Source organism: Nannospalax galili, unplaced genomic scaffold (genome assembly GCF_000622305.1).
Source record: "Nannospalax galili isolate Female #2095 unplaced genomic scaffold, S.galili_v1.0 scaffold819, whole genome shotgun sequence".
Classification (NCBI taxonomy): Eukaryota; Metazoa; Chordata; class Mammalia; order Rodentia; family Spalacidae; genus Nannospalax; species Nannospalax galili.
The window spans coordinates 2,151,878-2,166,982 of NW_008343717.1; the positions used below are offsets into that span (position 1 = coordinate 2,151,878).

The 15,105-nt window shown below is 44.1% G+C and overlaps 1 protein-coding gene across 1 annotated transcript in view; it reads left to right on the forward strand.

The window, feature by feature from the left end:
• Positions 1 to 11,022, forward strand: part of Cplx4 (complexin 4) — an 18,369-nt gene extending 7,347 nt beyond the window's left edge. The window contains exon 3 of the mRNA XM_008840032.1: positions 10,791 to 11,022. Coding sequence (XP_008838254.1) covers positions 10,791 to 11,018 — 228 coding nt within the window. The 3' untranslated portion in view covers positions 11,019 to 11,022. The remainder of the gene's footprint in view (positions 1 to 10,790) is intronic.
• Positions 11,023 to 15,105: the final 4,083 nt, after the last annotated feature.

The window sequence follows — 15,105 nt, forward strand, 5'->3', positions numbered from 1 at the left end:
ATGTGAGTGCACCCATGTCCTTCAGAGCTGCGGGGGTCAGGAGAGCGTGTTGGAGTCCCCTGGAACTGGAGTTAAGGATGGTTCGTAGCCCCGTGTGGGTGCTGGGAATCGAACCCAGGTCCTCTGCAAGAGCAGTCAGTACTCTTAACCGCTGAGCCATCTCTCCATCCCCACAAATAACTTTCTATATAGACTTAAGCCTAATGTCTGGGAAATGTAATCCCTTGAACTCTTAAAGAAATATACTTATGACTTTACTCTTTGGTTATACTTTCCTTTTGGCTGTTTAAGACCATACAGTTGGCCCAAATGAATCAATTTATTTTTACAATTAAGGTCATTTGAGGATCTGTTCCTCAGGGGCTTGGGAAGAACCCCTGGCTCCTTTCTTTTACTAGTTCCATCTATGTGAAGATAAGTCAAAGGTCCTGCTCGACCATGTCTGGCTTCACTTGGAAGCATGAATGAGATGTTTTCTCTGAGTTGACCCTCCTCTTTGTAGACTGGACACTGGTTCAAGTCCATCTCATGGGGTCCCCATGTCCTCCCTGAACAAGAGGACAGGTGACTCAAAAGATGAGATTCTGAAATGGATTAATTGTGGTGGAATTGACAGAATTGAAATACTTAGCCTTAAGGCTGGAGAATGAAAAAGGGAGTGGAATCATCTCTCAGGTTCTGAAGAATACTTTCATTCCAGTGTCCCAGTCTACGCATTCTATATGGCTATGTCTTACACTACAGATGAATGTTCAATTTTCCTTGGATTATGTCACCAAGCCTTTCCCAGTGGAACCTTTGGGATGGACTTAGAAAACTGCAGTGGGAATCTGAGCTGGAGATGTGTAGATGTTTTCGTAAGAAGTCAGTAGCTCTGAAGTCTCTCCCAGCCACTGAGTCTGTGATGGAGAAGCCCACACCTCCTAGAAACCTAGGGAACCAAAGAGAAAGGGATAAGAAGCAGATATCACAGCCCAGAGAGAACTGATGGAAGTCTGGACCCAGAAGGGTCTATTAGGTTGGGAAAAGAGCCAGAGATTCCTGTAACTGCATGGGTCTCACCTGGGGTCATCTGAGGAGCATGCCACTATGGCTTTCCCCCAACACTCTGTGAGTTCTCTTCCTAGAATAGATCTAAGGATCTGGGTGTCACAATGCTTCAGCTCCTTGGCACCAGTGCCTGAGTGGCACTTACCTTTTATTACTTAGATTTTGCATCCAGGGAAACATACCATAGGTGCATACTCAATTCATAATCGTGAAATCATGTAAATTGAGGGATTTATGGAAGGTCACAAAGCTTACTGTGACAACAGGAACTCAAGTTTCCTTATTCTTGATTCAGTAGTCTTTCATGTCCTACTCTCCTCATATCTGCTCTAAACATCCCTTCTCCTCCACAGGGCTAGACTTTAGAACTGAACACATGGTCTAACAAAGAAAATGGCACTGGGCAAAAAGTGAGAGTCACCTGGACTTTAATGGGTACCTAACAGCCTTCCCTCCATGCAATATTTGTGGAACATGTAACCCTGGGTCATCTTAAGACATCCAGAGTGGGTAAGCACTCATAGTATTAACAGTCTATGGAAACTGGATGAATTCAGCATATCCTTCTGCTAACAAGCAGTGACCATGGGCTTTTCATTCACAATACTCCAGGGTCTCCAACATCATGGTTACATAACTGCAGGAATCAGTTCAAACCTGTTCCCTTACCAAGGCCCAACAGGGAACAGATTTGAGAAAAATATCTTCCTAGGAGCTGTCAGGTTTAATGAGGATAAATATGTTGCATTTTGGAATTAGAGCTTTATTTTCTAAAGAAGTTACTTGGCTGATGTTTCCTATGAAGGAGAGTTTCGCTCTGTTACTGGATGGGAAAACAACCTGGACTCTTCAAAGCAGGGTCACGGAGGCTTATGTCTCTGGATGGTTATGGTCAATTGCAGCAGTTAGATAAGTTATCAAACAAATGCAGTAACCATGCTGCAGTGATCTGAAGTATGTGTATGTGCATCTACGTTAGTTGTTACAGTGCGTATCTTCACACCCTTCCTCTGGTTTTCAGTTATAGGCCACTGGAGTATTTAAGGTGTTTAGTGACATCCAAAATGCTCATGTTTATCAGTGATCCCTCAGCCTGACCTTCAATTTCTCCTTCTCTACAGACTCCCACTGCAAAGGTGGTCACCTCCATCACAACTGAAGCAAGCAAACAGCACTTTACTATGAACATACCATTCTAGGGGTCTTCCCTTAACTTCCTGGTTCCTGCCCTGCAGATGTCCTCTCCCTTCAGATATTCAGCAGTGTGTCCGCTCAGTTCCGTTCTCTCCTCTGCTTCCCCCATGCTGGAAGTCACCTCACACAGCCCCCCTTCTCTTCATTTGCCCTTTTAACCTTTGATGGACCTCCAGCTCTATTTTTGTTTTCTTCATAGGTTACACTTCCCCATCCAGCCCGTTTTCTAGAATGTTCCAGGTGGTCCCTTGGCCATCTCCCTTGGGTAGCTCTTGTTCTCACTCATCTGTACATTCCTGCTGAATGGCTGCATCTGGCTGTTGCTTTCTGTTGCCTCCTATGTGTTGATGCCTCTCAGCTCTGGACCTACAGCTTATATCTTCTTCCTAAGTGTAACTGCTGCAAATGTCATTACCTGGTCACCTTATCCGCAGAACAAGCTCACATCCCAACATCCCGTTCATTACCCTCATTAATCTGTTTCTCTCCAGGCTCCACATCCACTGGTGACTGTCCCAGTCATTTACACCCTGGCTGGCATTCGAAAATCACCCTGCCTCTTCACTTTGTGCCCCAGTCTCACATCCAACAAATCACCAAGTCACCTTAAGTCATTTTGTGGGTAACTATTAGCTTATCCCCACAAGCAAACCTTGCCGTTTCCCACCTCTGCTAGGATAGCAGCTCTGAGACTGGGAATTGTGGCAGGAGGTTTCCACAATGCAGGTCTGATCCTGTTAATTCCCTATTGTTTTTAATTCCTCAAAGGCTGACCATGACTTTTCAAATAAAGTCCAGACTGTGGCCTGCATGCCATACCTTGGCTTTGCAACTTCTGTCTTTCTAACCTTCCCTCAGGTTGCTCCGACTCCCTGGATTTCCATCCCCCTCTGTGCCTGCTCCCTGCTTCCTGTATTTCGTCTCCCTTTTGGAAGATTTTTGTTTTAGTGTGGCTTCTTTCAGAACTTTCCATGGCTCCCTCTCCCTAACTAAAGGCTGAACTGGGTCACCCTCCTCCAAGTCTGCCAGTGCTTTGATGCACACCTCTTGCATTATCTTAGGAACCTGAACACACGCAGCCACCCTGTGTTTCAGAACAAAAGGGCTGACTTTTTCATCTTTGTCCTAGTGCCTAGCATGGGCCCTGACATAGAAACTGGGAATACATACACAGACACCCACACACATGTACACACACAGAATGACTGCTGAATGAATGGATGCTATTGGGATAAAGGAAAGAGAAAATAGAATACCCAAAAAAGAACAGAAAGACTGAGGTAAGAATTATATTCAACTACATTTTCATACAAAGAACGAGGCTGGATTGGACATCCCAATTTTGTATACAACACAAAGGTTACTTTATATTATAATTAATATGTCATATTTCTTTAACTCCAGGAAGTCATGTTTTAAATAAAGTCACAAGATTTTTTCTAAAACCAAATGTGCTCTGTCCCCAGCCAATTTAGAATGTATATGTAAGTCAAGCCAAATTAATGAGAAAAGAGTTCCACAGTGTGGCCCAATCCTATTAACAGAAGTGTCAATCTGGGTCAGCCACTGGAGAGCATGTTGTCTCCCTGCTGAGCGATGCGATTTAGTTACACCTGCTGTTTGTCTCCTGCATGAAGGGTGCTGCTCATTACTGACAAAGACGCATAGGAAAGAAACTCTCTGAACATAATCATCTTTAAATGTGTCATGTGGAAAACTCCACTAGCATTGAATTTAAACTTTGCCTCATAAGAAAAATAATAAGATGATTCTTGAGGCTTCTTTAGCTGCTGGGTCTGAGACACTCAGCCCTCCAGCCTCCCGCAGCTGCTTCTGGTGACAAAACAGCAGGAAGGCAGCCTGAAGTCATGCCTCACCCCACCCCTTGCCTTCCTTCCTCCCCCTGCTCCCCTCCTCTGCCTGCCCCAGTTCCCTTGGCTCCACCTACCCAGGCCCCTGAACAGCAGTGGACTGAATGTCCAGGAGGGCACGGCGTCATGAGGCGCTAAGGAGGCAAGGTTTCCTCAGCTACACCAGCTTGCTTTCTTTACCCTCCAACTGCCATGTCAGATGAATGCCAGCTCAGAGAGAAAAAGCAACTTGTCAAGATCACACAGCCTATGCTTGACACAGTAGGATTCCACCCCAAACTGGACTGACCCTATAGACCATGCTCTCCTGCTGGGCCACTCTAACAGCCATGCTGGCTTAACTGAGCTTAACTGAATGATGAGTGGCTGGCCTGGCACTTTGGTATAGTCTAGGCTGGCTTCAAATCACCAGTTATCTTCCTGTTTCAGCCCCAAGTGCTGCAATTGTAGATAGGGGCCATCACTTTCAGCAGGGAATGACATTTTTGCATGTACCTTAGGACTTTGCCTTGTTGGTAAATTAGAAGCTTGGAATTGGTGCCTCTGGAGTCTCTGTGAAGAAATAGGGGCCAGGTATGCACAGCTGGTCCCAAGATACTGCTAGGTACATATTTCCAATCAACCCTGAAAATTGAGACCTCTTGTTGGAAAAGACAAATCCACAGCCTCTGCTGCCACAGACTGAAATCACCTGAGAAGCTTCTTGGGGCATCATCACCCTTGGAACTGGACTGGGAGAGTAGCTATAACAACAAGAAACTGCTGAAGGCAATAATGTCATACCTCAGGAGACATCTACCCATTCCGCTGTTGGGTATACAGTATACCCCAAATACATGAACAAGCCTCAAACAAAATCAGATCTAAGTCTAAATCTAAATCTAAGGCATTTGCTTAGTGCCTCAGCAGGCTGGACTCTGCCAAGGAGTGGACTTTTAGCTTCAGAAAGACAGAACCATTTAAGACAATACATTACTTCATCTCAAATGTGATCAGAGATAAAAAAGAGAAGTCTGACATCCAGGGTTGTGCTCATTCTTAGGTCAAAGGCCACAAGTCAGTCACAAGGAAGGACACTAGTGGGATATGGGCTATTTAAATCATAGGGTACTCAGCCCTGACAACAAAGATAGTAAGTTTTGTGAAAAATAAAAGATTGGGACCAGAGAGATAACTCAGTGGTTGAGAGCACTGGTTGCTCTTACAGAGGACCTGAGTTCAGTTCCCAACACCCAAAGGGCAGCTAACAACTATCTGTAACTCCAGTTCCAGGGGATCCAACACCCTTTTCTGACCTCCATGGGCATTCTGCAATACGGGTGCACTTAACATACATGCAAGCAATACACTCATACACACAAAATAAAAATAATAAATCAAATATTTTAAAAAGATTAAGATGGATTCTGGCCAGTTTACACAAAATAATTAACTATTAATCACATTAAAAAATGTTCCAAGTTGACATGATTTTTAGAAATGAAAACCAGTGAGTGGCACATGCCTATAATCCCAACATTTGAGAGACTGAGGCAGAAGAACTGCCAGGAACTCAAGACCAATTTGGGATACATATGACAACAGACCAGCCAGGACTGCATAGCAAGGCCTGTCTCAGTAGTAATAATAATTATGATGATGAAGAAGAATTGGGTATGGTGACACACGTCTTTAATCCCAGCATTTGGGAAGTAGAGGCAGAAGGGTCAGGAATTCAAAACCAGCCTTGGCTATATAGTTTAAGGTAAGCCTAGGCTAGGTGAGATCCTGTCTCAAAAGAGAGAAAGAATGGAAAAGAGAAAGAGAGTGAGGAAGAAAATAAAGGAAAAAACCCTCTATTTCTAGAAAAGAGAAAATCAACAAAACAGTTTCAAAGAACCAAGTGCAGCCCTAGTCCTTAAATCACACACTAGCTCACTCACCCAGTGCTTCAGGCTCTCAGCTCTCAGTCCCCTCCCAGAACACAGTTCCTCCACTCCACCCCCTGACCCCCACCCCAAGTGGAGCTGATTCCCACTGAGTGTAATCTTAGTTATTCTTGTGTATGGGAGCTATAAGGAAGTATTTATTGCTCCTCTTCTTAGAGTGGGAAGAGTGTCAGAAAACTCCTAGTCTTCCCACTTCAGATTTGTCACTGGGCAGCAGAAAGTCTGGACAAGACACTCATTGTCTGAGGGGTAGACAAGGGCCTGCCAGCATGGTAGTTCATTAGGAACGGTGGAAACAAGGCTACAGTGTCTGCTCCATCCATCGTGCTCACTCTCATTAATTGCTTACTCAGCCCTGGCTGCTGCCTGGGAGGGTCTGGGCTCTCCCACCCTCTGCTTCACTTTCTCACAGGCTTTGTCTAGCCCAGGAACCCTTTCAGCAGAAACCTGGGCACAAAACTTCCCTCTTTCCTCAGAAATATTACCACAGCCACCTTTTTGTCCAGGGCTGGAAGCTTTGGGAAGCCTTCTATGACATGTCTGATTCATGGTCTGAGTGGCCCTCCCACTGGGCTTCAGACATGGAAGGTGACTTAGCTAAGGCCACAGAGTGATTGACAGATGTGGGATTGACCCCAGGTCTTCAGTCTTTCCCCTACTGTAGGCCACCTAGCAGGATGACAGTTGGGGACTACAACTTTTACAAATGAGGCCACTGGATCAACCCTGACTCTAAGACAGTTCTGCTGGTGGGATCAGTGCTAAGGAAGCCACAAGTTCAGATTTGGGTCCAGTGGTTTATGTCCTCTAGTGGCTCGCTGCTCTGTGTGGTGGTCCCATCCTCAGTCAAAGGTATCCAAGGCACAGTTATAGTCTAGGACAGTTGCTTCCACACCTAACATGACTATCCAAAGCAACCGTGCTTCCGATGGAGGGTCCATAACATTGTAGAATTTTCTGACCACAGCCAGTGATCCTTTTGGACCTAGAAAACTGGGGCCTCACATTTTACAAGGTCCTCTGTCCCTCCTTGGCCACACTCCTTCATATGAGGTGAGGTATCTTTAAAACTAAAGAGACATGTCTGCCTAAAAGCCCTCACCCTCTTTCCTTCTGGCTACTCGGGACCACCAGTCTTGCTGAGGCCTCATGGGTATATCTGTGCTACAGAGTGCTCAAGCTGCTGGTCTGAGAAAAGAGGCGGGGACATCAACCAAGATCCAAAAGCTTTGGTTGGAGGTGGGAACTAGGGGAAATGAGGGCCAGTGTGTAAGCCCGATACTTCTTCAGTGTTTGTGCTTCTGTCACCCTCAGATACTGAGGTACCACAGGGAACAGGGCTTTGAGCTGACAGGAGAACTTTCTCCTGAAACTGAGGGACCTCATGCTGAAAGCAAAATGACTGTCTGGCTTATTGAGAATGCCTGACCTATGGAGTGAAGGTGGAAGTCAATCTCAAGCCACAGATGGAATGCCAAGAGAGCAAGGCCTCCTAAAGGCTTACCCCATTATCCAGATAAATCTCCACTCACCCTTTCAGGTTTCCATTGTTTGAATACCTACCTACCACTGGTTGAGTTCTCCACAAGTTCTAACCCAATTATCATCTGATAATCCTCCACAACTCAGAGGCAAATAATACAATCCTCAATTTATAGATAAGGAAATAAAGTTACTGAAGGTGAAATGAAATAAAGATATGAAAGGTTGGGTAAGGGGTCCTTAGTCACATATCCTGTAAGTAAGAGAGCAATAGCCTCATCAGGCAACTGGACTCTTGAGGGAATGAATTTGACCAGGGTCAGCTCCTCCCAATGGGAGTATAAGGATGAGTGGACAACTGTGAAAACAGCTCTTTATGGTGACAGGCATACCATAGGCTCACTGAGGCAGCTAACAGGTACAGTCTCTATCCCCACATCAACGACTCTGCTGGGCTCTGAGAAAAAGGTTCAACAAGATGCAGCCCATCTTCAAGAAGTGTAAAGTGGTGAGTCCCAGACTTGAGCAACACCAGAACCACCAGGAGGGCTGGAGCAAACCCAGCAGGTCGTATAAGTCCTGAAAGGGTGCGCTTCTAACAAGGTACCAGTGCTGCACTGCTGCTGCCATAGGGAATCCCACTTTGAGAAAAACTTTGGTGGAAATGGGGTGATTGAACTTACCCTCCAAAGCTGTGAGGCATAGTGGATCCTAGCATTCCATCTCCTCTGAGTAAGTGACCTGTGTGTGAAGAAAGAAGCCATTGAGAAGCTTTCCTGGAAGCCCCAGGACAACAGAGAAAGACTATGTGATAAGGTTTCCAAGGAGTTGGAGCTCGGAAAGTCCTGTCCCTTGTGAACCAAGCAGGTCATGTGTTTTGTGGCACTGGTTGTCTGGTATACTCTTCCCTCAGGCCTTTAGTTCTTGAACCTCTAGGCCCACAGTGGTCACTCTTCCCAAGGGCACTCTGTCTAGGGTCCAACCTACTGAGATGTGCAGGGATCTCACTCCCAATCAAGGGGGAGGAGCCATACCCCCCAGGAATACTTTTTAAATCATTTACATCTGATTTGGGGATGCAAGGGAGAGTATAGATGTCCTGTATTTGCAGGAACTCAGAGTCAGATGAAGTCTGCTTCCCCTACTCTTCCTGCATAACCACCCAGAGGATTATCTACAAGAAAAGCAGCCCATTAGGATAGGTAAATAAAAATGCAAGATTGGCTGGGTGCCCCTAGGGATTAATTACCCTCACAACAATTGAAGAGGAGCTAATTAATCTGTTAAACACTGGGAGGGGCCAAGGCCCAGCCAAGTGCTAGGCTAAGTTACTTCATCTTCAGAGGCTGAGTTGGAAGTCTATAGACAGGACCTGTTGAGGACCATCTCCCGCAAGAGTATCAAGGCATCTACCTAGCAAGCTCATTCTAGAGCCAGACTCACTGTCATTCTATTAGGTACCAAATAAACAAGAGTTCCACTTTCTGACTCCTGGGCCCTACCTCTCTAAGAATCACCTTAAGAAGACTGTCAGAGCTGGGGAAAGACCTCAGCCATCGGGTTCCTCCAACCCATTTACAGATGGAGAACAGTGTATACATTATCCTGTCATGTATTTTCTGATCATTTCTACCCAGCACTTAGGTGAGGAGCATTCCAATCTCCCTTAGATATTGACTTTATCCAGGAACTCAGCATATGGTGAAGTCTTTCTGAAGTTAGATCAGTGCTGCCTAAGATTAAGACGACAATTTTTTTTTTTTTTTAAACAGTGTCTCCCTGTAGCCCCACCTGGCCTGGAACTCACTATGTAGACCAGGCTGGCCTTGAACTCAGAGACCTGCCTGCCTCTGCCTCCCAAATGCTGGGTTACAGGCATGCGCCACCACACCTGGCTTAAGATGACCATTGTACCTTGATGTGATTTCATGAGCTTTGGTAACAAATGTAAGGCTGATCACAACCTACAGATGTGGGTACTGACATAAATCTTTTCTATCATACCTTTTCTGATAACTTTAACCCCCTTCTGTGTCTCTGAAACAAAGTTCACCATTTGTTACAAACTAGAAACTGGTCTGAGAGTTGTCATCTAGGGACTGGGGATGCCAGCAACTATGAACCTTGCCCAGGAAAACTTTTTCTGCTTTAGTTTTTTTCCCATTACAAAGAACTCTATAGCATAAGGCATGCAAGAATCACAAACACCAGTCAGAGTATAGTAGGAAATTTGGAGTCAGCCAGGACTAGAATCTAAAATGAAGTGTCAGCCACCTTGAAAATAGAGCCAGCTATACAGAGCACCAGCTAGGAACCATAACATGGGTCCTTCCTTTAGCATACATATGCTGTGTGCCACAGTGGTCTCTAGGCATTAAGAGACTAAGGTCAGGTTAGACATGATTCTGTGCCCCTTGTCCAGCAGAAAAGAAGGAGGGGCGATTGTTAAGCAGAAGTTGTCTTTAAAATATAAACAGTGGAATGATAGAGTCTTCTGTGGTCACTGCCAATTCAAATGCCATTCTCTAGACTGGGGTCAACAAGACCCATGAGTCATGGCATGGGGTTGACAGGCTCTATAAAACTTAAAATACTGCAATAAAAAGGAATTGGGATGAGTCTCCAGCTTATGTGTACATCAAGGGAAGGCTTCTTTTTGATTTTTTATTTGTGTTTGTGTCTGTGTCTGTGTGTAGGTATGTGCTTGTGAGTGCAGTGCCCACAGAGGCCAGAAGAGGACATTGGATCCCCTGGAGCTGGAGTTACAGGCAGTTGTGAACTGTCCAACGAGGGTGCTGGGATCCAAACTCACGTCCTCTAGAAGAGCAGCCAGTGCTCTTAACCATTGAGCCATCTCTCCAGATCCCATGAGAAGGCTTCTTAACACCCAAGTTTCTGGGTCCCATTGCCAGAGTTTCTGATCAAGGAGGTCTGGGGTGAGATCATAGAATTTGTGTTTCTAATGGGTTCCTAGATGATGCTAATGCAGCTTGTTCAGGGAGCACAGCTAGAAAACCGCTGAACTCTGTCCTTTTAAAAGCTCTGATTAGCACAAGATACATGGAGGGATAAGCCTTCCACCAGGGAACTGCAGCCTCTTCCACTGCCTCCAGGACCATAGGCCACTGCAAAACAGCCAAACATGATGTTCACTTCATTTGTTCTTGGCAGATCTTTGTTTTCATACTGCTTTTATATTTATTCAAGTAGTTGGCTAATTTTAGGGTTATTTCTCTGTGTATTTTTTTTCTTATTTTTTACCTAGAGTGAAATGGATGTGACACAAATTCAGTTGGCTAGAGATGATGTGGATTTGCCAGAAGATCTCCAGAAGATGGTAGATGAAGATCAAGAGGAGGAAGAGGATAAGGATTCTATTCTTGGGCAGTTGCAGAATCTCCAGAACATGGACTTAGATACTATAAAAGAAAAGGCACAAGCCACCTTCACAGAAATCAAGCAGTCAGCAGAACAGAAGTGTTCTGTGATGTGAGGGGTGGCTGGTGGGGCAGGTGGATGGAGGGAGGCAGGCCACCTGCAGGAAGGCAGCTCTTCTGGGGTAGGGTATTGAGCAGAATGCATTTTAACATAGCAAATGTATTTAGGGAAACCGAGGTGATAAAACTGTCTGCAAACACATAGATAATAATTTGGTCATTCTCAATGTCCTTGATAAAGCATTAGGTAGTCCTTGCAGTAGGAAACAAACTTTCCTTTTAGTTATACCACTGAGTAACTAGGAAATATCAGCTATAAATGATGATGCAGAACCCATCCAATTAAAGATCTTTAGGACAGCCAGGAGGACTCAAACAGAAAAGCAAGTGGCATTTCCTCTCCAACTTTCTTCCTTAGAGGGCAAAATCTCATGATGTCTATTAGCTTTATATCAGTTCCTGTATAGAAAGGCATGGAGTAGAGGCTGGTCACCTGGAGCCAAGGCTACAGGCTACAGGGCAATCAACAGTCACACTATTTCCTATTCTCAGCATATCATTGATAGCCAGGATGTTTCTCCTTAAATATGACACTCCAAAACTGTATAAGCCATTTTGTGCTCCTCTCATTAAAATATCTGACATAAACAACATAAAAGGAAGAAAGATTTATTTTGTCTTATAGTATCAGAGCACCAATCCATGATTGCTTGGCTTCATGTGCGTGGGAAGGCTATAGTGGCAGGAAGGAAGGAAGGGAGGGAGGGAGGGAGGGAGGGAGAGAGTGGAAGCCAGGGACAAGAAGCCCCCAGGGAGCTACTTCCTACAGCTAGATTCTGCCTCCTAAGTTTCCAGAACCTCCGAAAATACTAAATTAACATTTCATCTTGAAAACCCAAATGACTCCAATACCATTTTGTCACTACTCCAGTAAAAGACTACCAGCCTGAGGCCATGTCCCCAATATATGAGTCTTTTAGGTGGACATTTCATATTCAGAGCATAGCAGACATGATTCAGCCAAGTGACAGTGGTGGCCAGGGATGTGGGCAAAGATGAGAAGCAGAGGTAGAAAGGAGACTTCACCAGCCCTTTTGCACTGGACAGCATCATCCTAAGGAGCATGTTTGAACTTGAAGGAGGCAAAGTTGAGGCTGAAGAACTCGGAAAATACTGCTATCTGTGAGCTGAGCACAATTCCCTTTGAACTCCGTGATAGCAATGAGATCAAAGGTTGGCAAATAAAGTGCTAGGAACTCAAGCTCTGTCCTCATTCTCTTCCTGTTTTGTTCACTGTCCCCCATCTCTTCTCTTGTCCCTGGGAATCCTACCTTCAGATCATCTTCCAGGATATCATATTGACATTCTGTGCTACCATCTTCCAAGGTCAACACCAATGTCTTTTTCCTAACATCAGCTTTTTCAAAGGGAATTAATCAAAGATTTTCCTCTGAAACACTTAGAGCTCTTTAACCAATTCCAACCAAAACAAAATAGTGGCTTTTCAGTAAATCTGCTCATAGAATTAATGAGGGTCAAGGATTAATTTTATTGAGAAGAAATTCTCTATTAGAAAAGGGTGCTAAGACCAAAAACCAAACCAAACCAAAACAAAACAAAACAGAAGGAATACCCAGAGCTAGAATAACCAGCTCAATACCCAGAGCTTCTGGACACATTGTGTCAGAAACAGCTTCATGTTATAAAAACATGCAAATGAAACCATGTACTAATGTTCCCGAACCTATAGTCCTTTGCCAAGTTCGGCTCCTCTTGGAAGTTGCTAGAGCATATTGGTGCAGTGTTTGAGACTAATTTGCCTTGTAGTCCACACCCCCCTTTACACCATGGACATGTTTTAAAACTATAGTTTTCTCCTACCAGAACTGGAGCATGTGTATGATTCATTTTATAGAAGAAACATTTAAAATGCAATTAAAACTATAATGTGTTCAGTTTGAGGCCTAACTCTGGCCTATAGTTACAGATTGGTGGGATGGGTTGGGTGAAACTTACTGTGTTGACCTTCACTTTGTTATGACATAAAACACCATAGCTTCTAAATTATTCCACAGAACAGCTACAGGGTGGCACAAAAGACCCACTTTCTTGTAAAATATGCAGCCAGCATGGCTGGCCAAGGAAATCACTAAATTGACATTTCATCTTGACAGCCAAAATTGCCGCAATATCACTTGGTCACTGTTCCAACAGAGCTGCCTAGCCTTAGAAGACAAGACTTGGTTCTATTCATGTCACAATATGCTGCACCATAACACCCTCACAGTACCACACCACAGCACCATACCACAGTGCTACAACAAAACAGAACCATACCCCATCTCAGCACCACACCATACCATCACACCACAGTACCATATCACAGCACCACACCACAGAACTACACCATAACACCATACAATAAACATACCATACCACACCACAACAATACAGCACCACACCATACCACAGTACTACACCATAGCACCATTACACAGCACCAAACTATAGCATCACATCACACCATAACACCACAGAACCACACTACAGCACCACACCACAGCACACAGTACAACCCTATAACGTAGTCCATCAAATCAAACACACAAGAATGTGCATGTCAAATTACACCTTGGCAGATACCTAGGCCTACCTCTCACCACACCTTAGTACACCATGCCAGATCACACTACTCCAACTAACATCAAAGCCCATGTGCATGGGTTTTGGGCATGAAACGTGTATATATTAAGTCAGAGCTTCTTTAACTTTTACCACTTCTGACCCCTTTTCACCTGGGAAATTTTACACAATTTCTTAGTTTTTGTCAACTTGACACAAACTGGAGACATCCAGGAGGGAGGAGCCTCAATTGGGGAATTACGACTATCAGATTGGCCTGTGGGTATGTCTATGGAGCATTTTCTTGATTGTTGGTTGATGCAGGAGGACCCAGCCCACCATGGGCTATGCCATCCTTGGACAGGTGGGCCTTGGCTATATGAGATAGGTAGTTGACCAAGCCAAAGGAGGCATGCCAGTAAACAACATTCCTCTGTGGTCTCTGTTTCCATTCCTGCCCCTAGGTTCCTGCCTTGGCCTTCCTTGACAGTTTATTGTCAAAAGGAAATTGTTAGATAAATAAACCTTTGCTCTCCGAATTGGTTTTAGTCAATATTTTTATCATAGCAACAGAAAGCAAGCTAGAACACTAGCGTATACAGGTGTACAAATAAACATTTAGTGATAACAAATAACAAAGAAGCTATGTTGAAATAATTCTTTGGTGTATACATAACTTTACCATTTATTAAAATGAAAGTAAATGTACATACTAGTGAGATGGGGTGCTTATTTTCTTATATTTTATACTACAGGATATTATCACTAATGTTTTTCAAAGTTGATCAAAACTTTTATTTTAAGATCGATTACATGCCTTTTATTTTAAGATCGAGCACATGGGAGGTAGAGGCAAGGGGATCATGAGTTCAAAGTCAGCCTTGGCTACTGTATTAGTTACTTTTCTGTTGCTATGATAAAACACCATGAGCAACTTATAGAAGAAAAAGTTTATTTGGGCTTACAGGTCCAAAGGGATAAGAGTCCATCATGGTGGGGAGGCATGATGTAGAGGTGGCTGGAGCAGGAAGCTGAGCACTCGCATCTTCAATCACTTATAGGAAGCAGAGAGAGCAAGTTGGAAGCGGGGCAAGGCTGTGAACTCTCAAAGCTCTCCTCCAGTGACCTTCTTAAAACATACTTTTTAAACATTTTATGATCACTAATACTGAGAATAACATTTTGCGTAAATATGTAGTATAAAATGGCAGAAGTGTGCTTAGGGACATTTCATAAATTGTCGGAAATTTTGTCCTAGTCCCAAACCAAAATTGATTTTAGTTAATGAAACTCCAGTCAGAAGCTCAAACAGCAGTTTTTGTATGTTTCTGATGTATATGCATGTGTGGATGCATGTTCACATGTGTGGGAGCATGTATATATATGTGCAGGTATATGTGGAGGACAGAGGTAGACTTTGGGTATCTTCCTCAATCATTCTCCACTTTATATACTAAGCCAGGGTCTCTGATTTGAGCACAGCTGACCAATTCAGCTGGTCTAGCCAGTCAACTTGCTCCA